Below are 19,939 nucleotides of genomic sequence, written 5' to 3'. Positions count from 1 at the left end.
ATAGGCTAAAGTCGTTAGTTTGGAATGTCACCACACAAAAAAAAGTCGATAATGATCACTGCGATGAAAAGGCATCACAACACGCAAACAGAGAACCGCTCATACACCTATGACAGCAGATGCCCATCGGCATCAAACTTTATACAATCAATTATCAAGATAATTTGCATTCTATTTCTATGTATTTGCTGATATGTTTGCTTGGCTGTAATTATTTTCTAATCATTTTTCAATTTTGTGTTCGATATATATGCCAGATCATTGTGTGCATGCATGCATGAACGGTGAGAGAGAGAGAGAGAGAGAGAGAGAGAGAGAGAGAGAGAGAGAGAGAGCTTTTAATTCCGTCCACATTGTCCTGTGGCTTTCCCATACCATCTGAAGCCTTTCAGTTTTGGCTTCACAGTTCAGGCTGATTATGTTCTGTCATTGAACTGGAATTTGATATCTCCACTACTAGCATTTGACAGACAGATAAACAGATCATAGATAGACTGACTGACTTAACTTTGGAAAAGATTATATTATATATTAGCTAAGTTGTATGACCACTTTAACCTCTGCCATGTAGGCAGTCATACTCAATTTTCAGGGCATAGAGCTGAAAATCAACACATTCCACTGCACCAGAAAAACAATCAAGGATTTCACTGTCAAGGGCTGACTGAGAACCATTCTGATTTGTCCAGCAGTTCAAAAAGCGTTGAGCTTACAACTGAAGATGCTGTAATGTAAGACTAAAGTGCTATGAAAGTAGTGAATATTATCTAGAACTGTGTGTACATTTGCATCCATGCATTTGTGTGTGTGTGTGTCTGTGTGTGTGCACACATATTTCCATGTGCATTGCAGGTGGGCTGGAAGGGCATGGTGGGGAAGTCACCTTGCGTAGGTTTGTGAGAGCATATGAGTAGTGGTTGTTGGTGTGTTTGTGTGTGCATGTATGTGTGAGAGCATGTGTGCATATGTGTATGTCAGGTGCACGATAAGATAAAAAGTGGTGGTTTCTGGCAATGTTGGTGTGACTATGCACACAAGTGCACGAGTGCAATGCATGCATGTGCATATGGCCCAATGCACATGTGCATGACTTGACTTGACTTCATTTATTGTCATAAAATCCTGAAGGATTAATAGACACAACAAAAAACAAAGGGAACAAAGAAATAAACGGTCATCTAATATGCATGCACTGAAATACATAGTTGGTGAGTGTTTTTTGACAGTCATTGCAGGTGAATAAATCACTTGGTTTTAGGATATTGTTTCGTATTTTTCTAGAGATCACATTTGATTGATGATCATACTGCTGTATAGTTGTGATTAGATGGTTTCGCAAATTATGAAATAAGACACACATATCTAAGAAATGTAATTCATCTTCAACAACTTCACCTCTCTTCTCTGGGAATGTTTGCATATCTTCCTCGTTCGATGTTTAAATAATGCGCGCTTATTCTGAGTTGACAAAGAGCTTGTTTGTGAGCAGGATCGATTTTATCAGTTTGATAATTCTCAATTTGATAATCGTTTCTTTTAATTTGGTTGTAGAAGTCTAATCTGCTGTATTCAGTTTTTCTCTGTTTCCAGAATTGTACACATTTATTTCTTAGTTGTTGGCGTAATGTAAATTTAAGTCTGCTGTTACTAAATGTCGACTGATTATTCCAAACATGACCTAATCCTACATTGTGAAGAATATTCTTTACAAATTGTATCCAGGGATTTTCTATTGTGTCTGGTTGGTTCATCATTAACATATAGACCTTTTTGATATGGCTATCATTATGTGCATCCAGAATGAGTCCAGTGGTCAAGAACTCTGCATGCAATATGAATTCCAATTGGAAATCTGCCCAGTTCTGCTAGAGTTGGCAGATTCATTGTTTTAGAATGTACCCCTAGAAGCAGTTTGCAAAATTTTATATGCATTTGCTCATGTGAATGATTCGAAGAAATACAATTTCTAAAGAAATCTGTCATTCCTGTATTGAATGAATTGGTAGTTAGTTTCAGCCCATGGGAACCAAATATCGGATCCATATGATAATATAGGTAAAACAAGCGAATCAAAAAGCTGCAGTACAATATCCAAACGAATATCTTGCTTTTTAATGCGTGTGAGTGTGTGTGAGTGTATGTGTGTGAGGGCAGGACAGATAGAGCAATGCGTGTTTGGAAGGTCAGGGGGAGAGAGTACGTAAGTTCATGTCAATGTGTTTGTGCGTGTGCATGTATGCATGTATTTGTGTCCGTGAGTGTGTGTGTGTGTGTGTGTGTGTACAACAGTCTTTTGTTTTGCATTATTAGGAACACTGAACATGGACACTTGCAGCAGAACACAGATTTGATCTTCAAAGCAAACACATCAGGAACAACCAATGCGAATCTTTAACTTTTATTCATTTTGTTTTCCAAATTTTTGCAAAACCTCAGGGATACAAGCTACATGTACTATGTAAATACAATCAATGAAATGAAACACAGAAGAAACCAAGGACTGCACGAAAGACCAAAATGCAGTGTCAGGGATTTTTTTTTTTTTTTAATTCATACACATCTTTATATAACACTGATACATTTATCACTAGTGGCAGTAAAAACACGAAAGGTTATCTTCCATTCATCAAATACACCCTCCCTTTCATTTTGACAATACATCATACATCATTCGTTTAACATCAATCATCTAAATCAGTGAATCAATCATGAAGAAAACAAAAGAGATACCTTCCAAAAAATGTATATCAGATCCCCAAGTGACATCATTTTTCCCCTCTATTTTCCTATCACTGTGACAGAAACAGGGATCGTGTAACTTGCACCATGAACACCTGACACATTAAAAAAAAATAATTTAAAAAAAAACAAAACCCACTTTAAAATTATTCTACACAGTGACGGGCAATTAAAATATCCATAGTAATTCTAATTTGTAAAGTAAAAGCCAATAAATTGTTGAACACACATAACTAACCTGCATAGTTACAGCCAATAAAATGCTGCAGCCTTAATCGTACTAATCTGTGTAATTGAAACAATGATCAAGGGTGGAACAAAGAAAAGCAGCATTATCACCAGGATAAACGAAAACTGCATACATACATACTGATACATGCATGCACAAATGTGTTCATACCACTACCATCCCCATATGCACCCTTCATTCTTCAGTAAAACACTCTACTTCTGAAATGTGTAAGACAGTACTTATGGCACATTGGTACACATTTGATAAGCAGAATAAATTAATTGAAATATTTGCATAAAATGTCAAATATTTCATCTTATATATTACAAGCATTATCAACACAGCAACAGGTATTCAAATAACTTAACACACACACACACACACACACACACGCACGCGCGCGCACACACACACAATCATCCCCCCTCTCTCTCAAAACAGTCATAAAACTGCTTCCCTTAACTCAAAACTGGACATTTGATTTGAATACCCAATGAACAGTACTGCAGAAGAACAACAAAAATTTCAAAGAGCAAAGATTTTTACAGACTGTTTAACCCTTTCCCTGACTGGAAAGCTTCAGCTCTGCAGCAGTAGTTTAGGCTCTCCCTAAAACTATATAATATAAAATAAAATATAAATTAAAAATATAGGCCTGTCCAATCCCAAACAACTGTGCTTCTGCATGATGTTTCTTTCTCAACATACTATATCTTTTATTATATATTATTCATTTCTGTTCACTATTTCTCCCTGAATTTGTCTACATTTCCTTTCCTATGTTACTCTTTTTTTTTCTTTTCTTTTTAATACCCCTACCGCGCCATTCTCAAAGCCTCTCAAAGACAAAGCTTTGATTTTATACAGATTTGGTGTCTAGTGCAGATTTGTGGTATCTTTTGTCTGATATTTGGACATTCTACTCATTACACTGTGGCTCAACGCTCAGCTTATATCAGAGATTGACATAATTTAACAGTTGGGTAAACAGCAAAGTGAAAACTCTATGAATTAATCAGTGGTTTCTCCACTGGAATGGGAAATCTTTTACTGAGAGCACAGACTTTTGTGGAGGACTATGACTCTCAAACTAAAAGTTTCAGTGGCGCAGCCTTGGGGGCCAGCTGGCCTTTGTGGATCATACCAATACAGGTTGTCTCAAAGCCCTCTTCACTGAGAGAGTGGTGGGCAAGACACTCTCCACAATAATCAAATCCTTGCCCAGACAGTGAGGACAGCAGTTGCCTCCTCTGCTGTTCTGATGGTCATAATCAAGCATGACTATCATACATCCATTACATGAAGTGGCAGTCCAAACCTTGAACTGCCCCCAAAATCTCTGTCCATGTGGACAGACTACCTTCACTCACCTTTGGTCGTTTCAGTGATTCAGAAAGCTCTCCAATTCTGAGAACAGTGAGAATTTAAGCCTGATATAAAACATTGTTAAATCAACTTTCCTTGGGTATGATTTCAACAAAGTGAGTTAAAACAGTCTGAAAGTAATGACCATGCTTGCAGGGATGACAAGTTTCCTGGATGAGGTGACCTCTTATAAACCTTTTTTTTTTTTTTTTGAATACTAATAATTATTTAAAAAAAATTTTAAGTTAAATGTCCCATAGCCTTTTATGGCCTCAGAGGCTGTGAATTCATATTCACTGTGACAAGGGCTTGGCACGGGAAGCTGGGGGTACAATCCTCTCCACCTGCTGCTTTTGACCAAGTCAGGTACCCATTCACACCAGGGTGGAGTGAGGAAAAGTGCAGTAAAGCACCCATCCCAGGGACACTACACTGCTGCCAAACAGAAGCTTCAAACTCTGATCACTGGTGAACGCTGGATTGGAAATCTATCGTTTAACTGATTCTGCCATGTCACCCATAAAGGTTAAATCTCTCCTTTTCTCCACATTACAATAATCCATCACCTTTCGTGCAAACCCTATCAAAATTGACACAAACCCAGTCAGTATTGGTGCCAACCTCATCATTACCAGTGCAAACACCATCAATACTGGTGCAAACCTTGGCAGTATATAATACTGCAACCACACTGCACAAGAAATACATATATATGTATGAACAAGAACACCATTTGCCAACATTTCAGCCAAGGACAAGGTCATATAGATGACCCTTTCAAACAAAAAAACAAAACCTGCTGATTCAAGGAGTAATAAATTAATATGGGGAAAAAAAAAACACTCACACACACATGCACAGATAAAGCAACCAAGCTCGCTGTCCACTGAAGTACAGACAAGCACAAAAAGAAGAAGAAAAACTCAAGAAAAAGAAGAAAAATAACACTTAAGATTTCAAACAATGAAAACAAGGATCAGACAGACTCGACTGACGGATTCCCTTTCCCATATTGTGTACTTTGCAAAGTTAGAGATAAATAAAGATGAAACTTGCATCATTAACACCTGTTAACAAAGTTTTGCATCCTCACTGTTTATATCACCAGGAATGTTCTATTCACTCTTTCTGTTTCTGCATGACCTTGCTCTGAAGCTAGATTTAAGTACAAATCAAACCAGCCAATGTGGCAAAGTGGTAACCGACCTGATGACTGTGAGATCATGTGTTCAATCCCCAACAGAGGTGGGGGGTTTTCAGCCCATGGTCAGTTCCTACCCTGAGCTGAGTGTGCTATGGGCTCAAATGGATAGCCTGGGCCCACACACTCCAGGGCAATCCATTCCACAGATGCATCTTTGAGAGTGTTGCTAAAAGTTCCTGACCAACACTGCTGGTGTTTGTATCTCTCAGCCTGGCTATCACCATGAGAGTACAGCCTTGTCAAGTTGATCAAAACCAAAATGGACCCCCACAGCAACATCTTCATCACCTCCATCATCATTGAAACATTAAAAAAAAAATAAAAAAATAAAAAAATGTTCCCAATTCTGAGGCACCAAAGACAAAAAAAAATTAATCACTAAACTTCTAAAGTCAATGCCACTGGCTTGTAAGCATGTCGACTTTTTACTTTAACCAAGACCTCAAACATGCTAGAAAAACAAGACAGATTTTTTTTTTTTAACTCTTGACAGCAAAAGTTCAAGTGATTTTTTCAGTTTATTAAATCAGCATACAAGGGTGTAATTCAATCTGAAAACAATAAAATTCAAGAGGCATCTATCATTGTTAAAAAAAAAAAAATGTCAGTTACCTGCACAGGAATCTGTTGCAATTTAAACATGGAACAATGTGAACCAAGCTTCAAACACACACTTCTGGAGCATTCATGCCAGTCTACACGGAACAATGTGAACCAAGCATCACTCATGCCAGTCCACACAGAACAATGTGAACCAAGCTTCAAACACACACTTCTGGAGCATTCATGCCAGTCTGGAGGAGAAAAGGACTAGGTGGAACAACAGGAGACCAACAGAACTCATCACAAACCAGACATTGTTCTGCAGCCACTGTGAAAGAATCTGCTGATCCCGGGTCGGATTCATCAGCCATCAGTGTGCTTGCGCACAAACGGAAATAAACTGATATGAACTTTACATGATTATAAGTGGAGTGTAAGCCTAGTGGTAACGCGTCTGCCTAGGAAGCGAGAGAATCTGATCGCACTGGTTTGAATCCCACAGTTGCCAGTATTTTCTCCTCCTCCACAAGACCTTGTGTGGTGGTCAGGACGTTAGTCATTCAGATGAGATGATAAACCCAAGTCCCGCGTGAAGCATGCACTTAGCGCAAGTAAAAGAACCCACGGCAACAGAAGGGTTGTCCCTGGCAAAATTCTGTAGAAAAATCCACTTTGATAGGAAAAACAAAATTGCAGGCAGGAAAAAAAATTTTTTAATGGGTGGTTCTCTCAGTGTATCAACACACTCTCCCTGGGGAGAGCAGCCTGGATTTCACACAGAGAAATCTGTTATGACAAAAAGAGTAATTCAATACAATACAATCAAAAAGAGTAATTCAATACAATACAATCAAAAACAGTAATTCAATACAATACAATCAAAAAGAGTAATTCAATACAATACAATCTTCCAATTCCTAAGCCATCGCCTACAACACCACAATTGACGGTGACCATTCTAAGACACAAATAAGACATAAAACAGACAAAACTAACAGAAGAAGGAAAAAAATGTTTACACAAGAACAATCAAGATTTTTCTTCTTTTTTTTTTTTTAAACCATAAAGATGTGATAAAACTTGAGAGATTCGTTGAGCATGACTATGGAGAGAGCATGGAATCAGGTATCAGTCTGTTCACACGTCCACTGGTCGTCTTTTGGACAACAAAACACTCATCCCTCTGACCTTTAACCCCTTGGCTTCTGAACCTTAGTGAAATGAAATCAGTGTGGCTTCAATCTTCACAGCAGTCACTGCTTTTTCTGTACTTATACAGAACACAGGGTATTTCGCTGCACTGATCAATAGTAACACAGACACCGAGGAAGAAGTCCACATGAAAAATGGTGACATCATCACACCTCAACCCAGTCTGATCATGCCTGGTGACAACTCTCCAAGACAATACTGTCAACAGCAGTCAGATGAGATTGGTGACTTTATTAACTGATCCAAGGCATTCATGGTAATTGTGAGAGACTTTTATTTGTTCTTTCTTCATCACTTAAATTTTTGTGTGTTTTGCTTTTGCAGGCTCCAGTGGCATGCAGTTCACAGAGGACCTGCTCCAATAGTGCTTCACACGCCTTCTTAACCTGCATCTCCAAATTGTGAACTGTTAGATTTTGTCCTTGTCATGTTTCAATACTCCACATAGATTTCACCCACAAAAACATCCCGGAAAGTCCTTTTGGAAGCTTTTCAAACAAGCATCTCAAGCAGAACAGGATCACTTTCACACACACCAAAAGTGGGACACACCCACTAAAACCACCAACACGATGATAAGGTGAGGTAGCTCGTCAACGATGCTGACAGGTCTCTGTTGGCCCAAACTGGTACTTGGCCACACAGAACACACTCGCCACCTTTGTCATTCATCGGCTTTCACATCTCGTAACGGTTTTTCACCGTTGACCCCGTTTTTGTGCTGGTGTCTGCATGAGCCTGTGGAGGAGAAAATAAAAATGCTCATATCATCAAATGCAACATACAACAACAAATACGCAAACAAACAACATCTTACTAATAGATCGTTGTTATTACTGTTGTCTCAAAATCACAAGTGTGGAATGATATTAAACAAAGGAAATAACGTACGAAAATCAAATTCTGTTTCAAAACAACAACAGGTTAATCCAGTTTAGTCTAACCGCAAGCTCTCGGCATGACTTCCTGACAAAAGTACTGAACAACACTGATTTTCTTCATTCATGAACCCCAGAGAACATCACAGTCAGGACTTCTCACAAAAGCATAAATATGTGTCACCGATGCTTTGACAAAAGACAGGCATGCATGCCTACCCCCAAATTTGCTTTTCAGGAGCAACACACATTACAATCAGGGACAGGGTAATATTTTCAGGAACATCTCAGCAAACATACATCTGTCATCAGTCTGACAGATGTCGCAAAACGCACACGCGTCTCTTTTCCTCCCCGGCTTTATGAACGGCTACTTCTCAGAGTGTTCCTTCCTGAAGGTCTGTGTCGTCATGCAATCATGTCCAAGGCTGTGATTCAAGTCCCTCATATACACCTGTATCATTTATCTATTGCAGATTTCACATTAAATTGATATCATCACTATTAGTACTACTGATTTCAGTTTGGCCCAGTTGACCATCCAGGGCCAACTCAACTCCTGCCAGAAAACGAAATTATTGATTTTTATTAAGTTTGGGGGGACCTCTCCTGTGTGTGTGCCTGTGTGTGTGTGTGTGTGTGTGTGTGTGTGTGTGTGTGTGTTTACAAGGATAATGTACTCATCACACAAGTTTGTACTGTACCGATATAACTGACCATCTGGTCTCTGCTGCTGCAAAGTATAACCCATCAAATCACATACACTCACAAAAAAGGCAGCCATCAATATTTGTTCACCTGATAACCGATGGTGCAAGACTTGGGTACTTTCAGTCGCTCTCTCAATACCCTCCTGTAGAAGAAAATCAGAAAGGGTTTTTCATGTCATTTACTTATCATATTACTGCTACAACAATTCCTATGTCATGGCATATAACAAATTTCAAGCTATACTGGATGTTGTCATATATACTGATGCCTCATTATGATGTAAAATATAACAAATAGAATAAAAAAAACATCATTAAAATAATAATAACAATAACAACAACAACCACCATAACAACAATAACAATAATATACCAACAATAATGGTAATAATAAAGGCTATTTCTATAGCAGTAAATCTTGTGCAGAGACAAATCAAAGCACAGTCACACTAGGCACTAAAAAAATACAAACATAAATAAGTCAGATTCAGAGTCTTTCAGATGAAAGACTTTTTTAAAGCCAGAAAAACAGAAAACTGTAGACTGGAAAAAGAGAAGAGTGGACAGCTGTCTGGTATTTCACCTTTCAAAAAAAATGAAAAATGAAGAAAGAATAAAAATCATTTCACCTTGTCCTGACCCTTTCCAAAGTGAGATCACCAATCATGAATCGTACTGGTTTGAAATAAAACATCTTGTGGTTCACTACAGTGGTCTCAGGTAGACACAGGTGCCAATCCCCAAACTCATGTATCAATATTCCTGATAAGGTTCACATCTTTCAGCCCTTCTCAGTATCACAGCACTCACAACAAGACACATATTTTACCTGGCAAACAATTACAGAATGATGTCCAGCTATCTTATTTCTTGACATAACCTTGTTTAAAAGATTCGCACATTTTAAGGCTACAGTACAGATACTTTTTTCTTTCTTTTTTTCAACGAATGTGTTAAAACGTATCCATGTTGAAACTTACCCGATGTGCAAAATGGAATCCTGATTGTTACAGTTTCGGGTCCACACGCCCAGTTTGTCTCCCCTCTGCCTGATGTTGACCACAATCCCACAGACTTCTTCCCCATGATTATCAAAGGCGTCCCCAATCAGGCACAGGAGCTGTTAACAACACCAAAATGAACACACTGCAGTGACTATTGACTGAAATGATTTAACAACTCTCAACACCACACACTTGCACATATTTTTAGTGATTATTGACTGAAATCAATTAGCAACTATCAACACCAAACTGTACAAACTGCAACAACTATTGACTGAAATCAATCAGCAACTGTCAAAAGCACCAAAATATACACACTGCAATGACTATTGACTGAAATGATTTAACAACTCTCAACACCACAAAAATGTACACACTGCAATAATTATTGACTGAAATTAATTAGCAGCTATCAACAAAACCAAATTGTATACACCACAATAACTGCTGACTGTAACCAATTATCAACTGACAACACCACCAAATTATACACATCACCATAAGCACTGACAAATCAATTCACAACTATCAACACCACCAATCTGTACACACTGCAATAACTACTGACTGAAATCAATTCACAACTATCAACACCAAATTGTACACACTGCAATAACTACTGACTGAAATCGATTCACAACTATCAGCATCACCAAACTGTACACACTGCAATAACTACTGACTGAAATCAATTCACAACTATCAACAACCCTAAAATGTAAAACCACAATAACGTTTGACTGAAATGAACCTGCCACCATCAACAACACCAAAATTAAATGTACAGACACAATAACACTTTTTTTTCTCTCCAGAAATGGGGTCTTTCCTGAAGCTCTACTATTCTGCCTGTCTCACCAGTTGTTGTTTTTTTCCTGCTTACCATTTATTTCACTTGACATATATGCCTATGATCTCACTGTCTTATATATCATATTTAATAAAACACTTTTCAATGATTCTTTTTTTATTCTCTTTTTCTTTTTCTTTTTTTTTTTCTCCTCATGATTCCTTTACTGGATAAAGCACGAAGCACAAGTGAGTCCTGAAAGGTTTGCCTCTTCTCTTCATTTTTTTTGCCATCTTCTTTATTACAGATTTCTCATATGATATATAATTTTTTTTTGCTTATCTTCTTTATTACAGATTTTCTCACATGATTTTTTTTTTCTTTCAGGTAAACTATAGACTGAAATGAACCAACAGAGGTGAAAATCCTTAAAGAATCGGCCACAGCCACATTCACAGCCTGGTCATTTACAAAGAACAAGCACTGCTCTAAATCTCCTCTTCCAACTGCTATTGTCAGCTACTACTCAAATTACCCACAAAAGTACAAATAGGTTCATAAGATTAACTACAATAATGATAATATATGTATTCATAGACTTTGTGTGGAAACAAACTGCTTTTACAAACTTTCACTAGCATACACAACTCTGGAAAAAAGGGATAAAAGACAAAACCAATAAACACACGCAGATAGATGGCTGAAGACACTGAAGACAGAAAAATGTTTCAAATTAAATACCAATTAAGCGGTTATTTGTACAAAGGATATCTGCTGTAAGTAACAATTGACTTGTTATTTGTACAAAGGATATCTGCTGTAAGTAGTGATTAACTGGTTATTTGTATAACTACAAAAATCAGTGGTTGTTTGTACAAAGGACAGCTGCTTCATGTAGCAATCCACTTGTTATTTGCAGCTGTTTTAAATACCAATTAACTGGTTATATGAACGAAGAACATCTGCTGTAAGTAATAACTTGTTTTATACAAGATATGGCTGTTTTCAATAAATATCTGGCTGCCTGCACAAAGGACAGCTGCTTCAAAATACCTACTCATTTGTACAAACCAACACAAAGCAAAACAAATACACCTGGGACTGTCAGGAGCATGATGCAGAACGCAGGTTGCACTGCTCAGACAGTGAGGGCCCAACTACAACTGTACAAATGAGCCATCAGCGATCTCACCATTTCTAGCCACACGTTGTCCAGGTAGGTATGCCGGTCATTCCTCTCAAGGTTGATTAGCCAGCGACCCCCCTCCTTGTTCTGCGGGTCTTCCCACATGGGCTGAATGCCATCCTGAGGAACACACACACACACACACACACACACACACACACAATGTCAATCTCTTACAAAGTTACTTCAAACGACGAAAGTTGATCGGACGCTGATAATGAATGCTTTTTTTTTTTTTTTTTTTTTTCAAATACTGTACTAATCTAAATCAGCATGTGCAATGAATAAAGCTATTATCAAATTATAATATAACTGATTTGTCACTATACTAATGTGTTTGTGTTTGTATTTTGTGTTTGTATTCCTGTTTATCACAACAGGTCTCTCTGTGTGAAATTCGGGCTGCTCTCCCCAGGGAGAGCCACAGTGCCACCCAGTTTCTTGTATTTTTTCCTGCATGCAATTTTACATGTTTTTCCTATCGAAGCAGCACTTGCAATAAATACCAGTAATATCAAGCACCGATACCTAAATGTACTAATCTCAGTTAGCATATGCAATAAACACAGCTAATATCAAACACTTTTCATTTTCTAACCAAATGAGGCAAATTTAAATCAAATCAAATCAAAAACACTTTATCAATCCACATGGAATTTTAACTTATGCAATCACAGGCTCGTTGTAAACACCAACATAAAATGACCATGCGCAACATAAAAAGAGATTAAATTAGTCAAATAAAAATTCCCAATAGCTGATGATACTAACAACACCCACCCCCACCCCCTCCCTCCACTCCACACATACACATGTTAAGACAAAGGAAATTTTCTTCCTAAAATAGTTAAGTATGTGTAATTAAATAGGGTATTGCCCAACAATACTTACAAACAAAAAGCATCCAACAAATAAATGGTATATATAACTAAAATAAAATGCACACACACACACACACACATACACACACACAATGTTAAGGTATTGTACAATACATATATACAAATATCCAGGAGATAAATCGTACACACACACACACACACACATTCACACATGCATATGTCACGCTAATAAATTCAGTACATTAAGATACATGAAATCATTATAAAAATTAAAAAATTAAAATTAAAAAAAAATCACTTCCAATCACACACTGTTTATTGTTGCTGTATAACAGTATATTTCCAATCCAATAAATAAAGAAAAAAGACATAACATGTAGGATTCTACTATACAGTTGAGTGACACACACTCTCAGTCTCATGTATTAACCATCCACATTAATATACTTTCATGTTAACATCTAATCTATTCCACATTAATATGCTTTCATGTTAACATCTAGTCTATTACTCTCTCAGTCTCTGTCAGATTTGCTCACCTTGAATACTGAATAGTCACAACCGGGGATCAGTTTGCTTGCTTTCTGGGTGTAATTGTATATACTGAAAAAAGACAATAATAATTAGAACATGTACAAGTAGTAAGTTATGTAATAATTTGGTTTCAGTTTCTTCTTTTTCTGCAATTGTAGGCTGCAACTCCCATGTTCCCTTGTATACATGATACATGATATGTGGGCTTTTACATGTATGACCCTTTTTACTTCTTTACCCCTCCATTAGGTTTGGCAGCCATACTCTATTTTCAGTGGTGTGCATGCTGGGTATATTGTCCCTGAACAATGCCATGGATTACAGGATGTTTAACATGCATATTTGATATTCTGCATATGTACACTTACTAAGGGGAGAATGGAAAAATCTCCACCCTTAGCCCACCAGATGCACCAGAACTGAGTATCAGATGAAGAAACTCTCCACCCTTTGTCCACCAGGTGCACCAGAACTGAGTATCAGATGAAGGAAACTCTCCACCCTTTGTCCACCAGGTGCACCAGAACTGAGTATCAGATGAAGGAAACTCTCCACCCTCAGCCCACTAGGTGCACCAGAACTGAGTATCCGATGAAGGAAACTCTCCACCCTTTGTCCACCAGGTGCACCAGAACTGAGTATCCGATGAAGGAAACTTTCCACCCTTTGTCCACCAGGTGCACCAGAACTGAGTATCAGATGAAGGAAACTCTCCACCCTTTGCCCACCAGGTGCACCAGAACTGAGTATCAGATGAAGGAAACTCTCCACCCTTTGCCCACCAGGTGCACCAGAACTGAGTATCAGATGAAGGAAACTCTCCACCCTATGCCCACCAGGTGCACCAGAACTGAGTATCAGATGAAGGAAACTCTCCACCCTTTGTCCACCAGGTGCACCAGAACTGAGTATCAGATGAAGGAAACTCTCCACCCTTTGTCCACCAGGTGCACCAGAACTGAGTATCAGATGAAGGAAACTCAGATATGAATCCAGTGCTCTAACTATTCGGCCACCCCACCAATCAAGTTTTCCTTTATATTTATCATTAAGCTATTTTCCAGCTTTTTTTTCTTTTTAAATATGGTGCTTTACCTCCGCCCTTCTTTTCTTACCCCCTATCTCCCATATCTTTACAAGTACATGAATATGACTTTTTAGCCATGCCAATCATGAACAATACTTTACTTATGTTAAAGTTTATGTGTTTACAATTACAGATCATGAGTGTGGGGTAAAAATGAACTGGATTTCATAATTCAATTTATACAGCACTTTCCCATATAAAACATGCTCATTTGCACTGTGCAATGTAAAAACTGTTGAGTAAAACATGCCTCTAATCATCAAAACAACAACTTACATGCATAACCCTGCACAGATACCCAACCAAACACTCTGCACTCAAACACTAATTTACCTCTATACACATACAAAAACATTGCATGTAAGTTGTAACAAAACACTCATCATAGATATCACACAACACAAATATTCCGAAGCAAACGACTCACCTCCAGAAGTCCTCTACGGTGGAGAACGAGGTGACAATGACATTGTTGTCACACCACTTTTTATTCCTGTCCATCTTGAAGTACCAAAGAGTCCAGGTGTCTTTCAAGGGATGTTTTATCCACTTCTCGGAGGGTGACAGCACCACATTCTGTGCTTCAGACTCCCTCTCTTCTTCCTGCTTTTCTGCCTACACAGTTGAGTTTGGAGATTAACTTGACTGGAAGTTGCTGATCTCCAGCAGTGCATGTGTTGGTAAAAACAGTATGCTGTTGTACAGAAATCTGATTGTGTTATACAGTCATGACACAAACCCTAGATGGTTTGCTGTGGGTCACAGTAGTATTAGAACAGTCCTTTTGGTAATTTTAGTGAAATTACTTTGATCAAAAAGGACATAACTTTCATTCCATTATGTTATGAACTAGATGTTCTGAGTGAGACTGTCACTGTATCTGTGAGTGTGTGGCTATGTGAAGACCTCATCGTAACACATACATTTTCAGTGTATATATTCCTACACTCAGTCATATATATTCTACAAATTGACTCAATAAGGAGTGGTTACACACACAAACCATCAACATATTTAACTAGTCTTAATTTACCATGTCTTTTTCATTGTTTCTTTTTCTTTTTTTTTTAAACATTTCTATTCGTTATTCAAATGCATATATATATATAAAAGAATAAACTTATAAAGAAAGAAACAATGAAAGACAAAAAAAGAGCTTGTAAATATGGAAAAATGTACACACACACACACACACACACACACACGTCAAAATATTTTGTTTGAATAAACCAGTCAACATGAACAAAATCAATTTGCAAAAATTACACATGAAATTCAAGTCAGTCATTCCCCTCATCCCCACTCTTCTCTACAAATATGATGAGACAATAAGGTTTAGAGTCTTAGTCCTTGAAAAATAATGAATATATCTTTATTACCAAGTGTACCAGGGTCACAAGGAATATTCACAGAATCACAGAAATGTTTGGCAGTAGGCTAAAGGCCTTTTGCCCTCATAATCAGTGTCCATTTATGTGCTTTTGGATCAATTGTTGTGAACAGACCCTTGTTTAAATCTGGCATAGTGTATACTACATTTATCTACAGCTCAATAAAGATTTAACTCTGTGGAAAATACATGGTCCTTAAACTTTTTGTCAATGTGATTTTTGAAGGTGTTTACCGATGGTGCATTGATGGTGTCATAGGAAAGGTTATTCCACAGATTTATGATACGGTTAGTAAAAACCTTGCGGCCTCTGGTTAGTTACGAAATTAGCTTTGTTTATTTTGAAGTTGTGCCCTCGAGTTTTATCGTAGTTAGCCATAGTAAACAAGGAAGAGGTGGTGCAAGGATCATAAATATTGTGCATGATCTTGTTTACTTCAATGAGATCACCTCTTAATCTTCTAAACTCTAGGCTAGGCATATTAAAAAGAGCCAGGCACTCCTCATAACTAAGATCATGAGTACTATTAGTATTACTAGTTATAGAACTTATACACTTGGTAAATCTGCGTTGAACACCTTCAATCATATTTATGTGCTTTTTAAGGTAAGGGCACCATACTGAGTTTCCATATTCAATGGGTCTAACCAGAGCTTTGAGCAATGGAATCATCATTTCGGGAGATTTATTAGTTATAGTTCTCACACAAGAAGACCAGAAATTTGATTTCCCTTTTTTACTATATATATTATTCATATGTGCCTCAAAGCTTAGTTCTGGATCCATCGTGATCCCTAAATCTTTTTCGGCAATTGTACTATCCATTGTTCAAGTTACCCCCTTTTCCTGTATTATGTACTGATACTGTGGATTATTCTTTCCAAGGTGCAGAACTTTGCATTTCTCGCTGTTAAATTGCAACAGCCAAGTATTTGTCCATTTAACCAGATTATGTATACACATTTGTAAGTGATCTCTATCTTCTATATTTCGGATGGCAGAGTAAGCCTTGGTGTCGTCTGCAAAATTTTTTTACTTTACAATCTACCTCACCAGGCATATCATTTATAAAGTATATGAACAAGGTTGGGCCAAGAACACTACCTTGTGGTACACCACTAGTTACCTTAACCTTCAATGATTTACTACTATTTACACTTACAAACTGTGATCTTCCATTTAGAAAGTCTCTGATCCACGATAGTAGCTTGCCTTTTATCCCATAGCCTCCCAGTTTATTTATGAGTCTGCGATGGGGAACTGTATTGAAAACTTTCCTTAGATCAAGGTAGACTGCATCAACTGGTACCTTCTCATCTAGCATGACTAACCAATCTTGTAATGTAACAAGTAGTTGTGTAACACACGAGCGCCCTCTGGTAAATCCAAACTGTTCTCTAGATAACAGATCATGTTTGGTTAAATGTTGGCAGAGAGCGTCTCGAATAAAGCCCTCAAAAACTTTACAGACAACTGATGTTAGGCTGACTGGACGATAGTTACCTGCAGAATTCTTGTTACCTTTCTTAAAAATAGGTCGTACTTCTGCTTCTTTCCAAGCTTTTGGTATTGCACCTTTTTCTTGTGTTCTATCAAACAAGATCTTAAGTGGGTGAGCAATAACTTCAGCAAGCTCTATTAATACTCATGGATGTATCTCATCAGGTCCTGGGGACTTCGATGGGTTTAGACTCTTTAGAGCTTTTTTCATCTGTTCAACTGTGACCTCCATGTTGGAACTTTCAGTAACCTCTGTCTTGCATGAAAACTCTGGAACATGTACGTTGCTCTCCTCGGTAAAAACACTAGCAAAAAAGCTGTTTAGCACAGTTGCTTTTTCTGAGTCATTTTGTGTTAAGGTACCATCTTCCTTTAATAGATTAGCAATTGATTCTCTTGGCAGAGTTTTACTTGCAACATAACGGAAGAATCCTTTTGGATTATGCTTAGACTCTTTAGCTAATTTAGTTTCCTTAGCTTTCACGTTTTTTCTTGACTCCCATGTTACCTGGTTTGTAGCACGTGCATACATTTTATAGTTCTCATTTGTGGGATATTTCTTGTATTTTTTAAAGGCTCTATGCTTTTGATGAATTTTATCTAAAAATGACTGGGGAATGGGGTCTCGTCTTGGTTTATTGGAGGGTCCTTGTTTGAATGATTTTTTTGGAATAAATTTGTTCATGGACTTTATTATTACATCATGAATAAGTTCCCAGGTTTCATCCACAGATGTCTCATTAGTCAAAAGGTCGTCCCAGTTAATCTCACCTACGTAATGCTTCATGCCTTCTTAATCTCCTTTATCTAGTTGATATTTCACCGAGTGACCAGATGGGTGTTCCCACTTGATCTGAACATCAAAGTAGAGGGCAGAATGGTGGCTCTTCCCTAGAGGGGGCCAGTAATCCAAAGTGTAGACATTTTCATATGAGTTAGTAAACAATAGATCTAGCACATTGGGTTTTTGTAAACCTCTATAATGAGTGGGCTTGGAAGCCATCTGTACAATGTAATTTTGTTGTACACAATCCAAAAATTTCGTAGCTGGATGGTCCTCATTTTTACAACTCACCACATTTTGCCAGTCAATTTCTGGATAATTAAAATCTCCAGAGACAATAACCTTGTTTTTAAAACTGTTAAATACACAGTTTATTAGTTTAATTACACTAGCATGATCCTCATAATCTGAGTTGGGAGATCTGTACACTACTCCAAAAATGATGTGCTCGTTACTACCAGGTAATGATATTTTACAAAAAAATCAAAGGAGAAAAGTACCTTAACCCTTTCACCGCCAAACTTGCATTTTATGTTTTGCTCAAGCTAGGTAGAAGACCCATGTCACTGAAGGGTGACCCGATCATGGGTCTGTTATCCATGAACCTACTGCTCTTAATGTTTGGTGGTAGGATAGGCCATATTTTCTACACATCGCAGGGGGAATCCCCAGCTATTCTTAGACACCATCTTTTCTGTGTTTATAGCACAGGGAAATTTTGCACTCCAAATTGACTAGTGGTGAAAGGGGCTAAGATGATGAGAAGAAATTTCGAGTCTTCGACTCTTACCTTTGCTATATTACATCATCTATCAATGTTGTTTTTCTTAACTTCATTTTACAAGGTCCAGCAGTCACCGTTTTTTCATGAAATACTTTCATTAAATAGAGCACAAAAATACACACGATGTAAAACAGAAATGGGTGGGGAGACTTATGGGTGGGGAGACTTATATAAGTTATAAAACCAAGTTATATTCTTCTATGGAGTGACCACAATCATTTGTTGATTATTCACTAATGGGGGGATCTGCAGGAAGAAGCACTAATTCTATCCCTAATTGGAACAAACTAACCTCAAGGTCGTCAGCCTACAAAGTCCGTTGAACACAACTCTTACTTACAGCGCACTCCAAAACAGTCCAATGGAAAGATCCAGATTATTCTTTGTGTCGATCAACTGTTCGAGAGACGTTTCATCCATCTCTCTCTCTCTCAATACAAAAGGCTCATGAATACCTCATTTTAGTATTGTGTGGCGTACACAATATCTAGGATGAGGACTGGATGTAAAATATCACACCGGTGCAATTCTACCGTCCTCGGAAAATTAAGAATTTTGTCTCCTTCTCTTGGGCAAACCAATATGTTATATATTAATAGTGATCGAGTGTCGATACGGGGTGTTAAGAATTTATTTTCTTCGTTTTTAGAACTTATCAAGTCATGATAATCATTACTTACCTGTATACCGTTCATAGTATAGTGACCACGCTTCTTCTCTCGACACGACTGACTGGAAAACTTGCCGGATCTTGGAACAACTCAAGTTCTGCGCAATCTTTATCACGTGACAAATCAAGCTATCTTTTTGACGAATCGTGACCAAACCACAACATGAAATACACCAAGAACCACCCAAATCTCACTGTCTGGTGGGACATGATGCAGCAGCACATGAGGATGAGCCTGCGTAGCTCAGTTGGCATAGCGCTAAACTGAATGTCTGAAGGATGAGTTTGGATACACCAAAAAATGAATGAATGAATAACACAAAATGGGACCGGCTAGCTCGGAAGTCGGGCGAAAATGAGTGAATGAATGAATGAATGAATGAATGAATCTTTATTTTCCAACGGTGAAGATATTAGCACTTTTGCCGACTTACACATCTGCCGTTGTTCTAAGAGACACACAAACATGTACGCATATAAATGT

The 19,939-nt window shown here is 37.8% G+C and overlaps 1 protein-coding gene across 1 annotated transcript; it reads right to left on the bottom strand.

Annotated features, from left to right (window-relative positions):
* Positions 1–2,382: 2,382 nt before the first annotated feature.
* LOC143289944 (eukaryotic translation initiation factor 4E-like) lies at positions 2,383–19,534 on the bottom strand. Its single transcript, XM_076599209.1, has 7 exons — positions 19,466–19,534; positions 14,754–14,941; positions 13,245–13,308; positions 11,870–11,983; positions 9,864–10,003; positions 8,972–9,026; positions 2,383–8,033 (listed from the first exon to the last, which is right to left on the bottom strand). Exons 1-7 carry the CDS (start codon positions 19,478–19,480, stop codon positions 7,974–7,976), a joined length of 636 nt encoding a protein of 211 aa, XP_076455324.1. The 5' UTR covers positions 19,481–19,534; the 3' UTR covers positions 2,383–7,973.
* Between the last annotated feature and the right edge of the window lie 405 nt (positions 19,535–19,939).

The sequence above is a fragment of the Babylonia areolata genome, chromosome 1 (genome assembly GCF_041734735.1).
Source record: "Babylonia areolata isolate BAREFJ2019XMU chromosome 1, ASM4173473v1, whole genome shotgun sequence".
Classification (NCBI taxonomy): Eukaryota; Metazoa; Mollusca; class Gastropoda; order Neogastropoda; family Buccinidae; genus Babylonia; species Babylonia areolata.
The sequence above is the reverse complement of the archived record's forward strand: the minus strand, read 5'-3'. Positions and strand labels throughout refer to the sequence as shown.

What these genes read in the sequence shown, in the direction of transcription:
- LOC143289944 (XM_076599209.1), bottom strand. An exon ending in ACCGTAGAGGACTTCTGGAG is followed by an intron (nt 13,309 to 14,753) that starts GTGAGTCGTTTG and finishes GTCTTTTTTCAG; the next exon opens with TATATACAATTACACCCAGA. An exon ending in GATTCCATTTTGCACATCGG is followed by an intron (nt 9,027 to 9,863) that starts GTAAGTTTCAAC and finishes TTTCTTCTACAG; the next exon opens with GAGGGTATTGAGAGAGCGAC.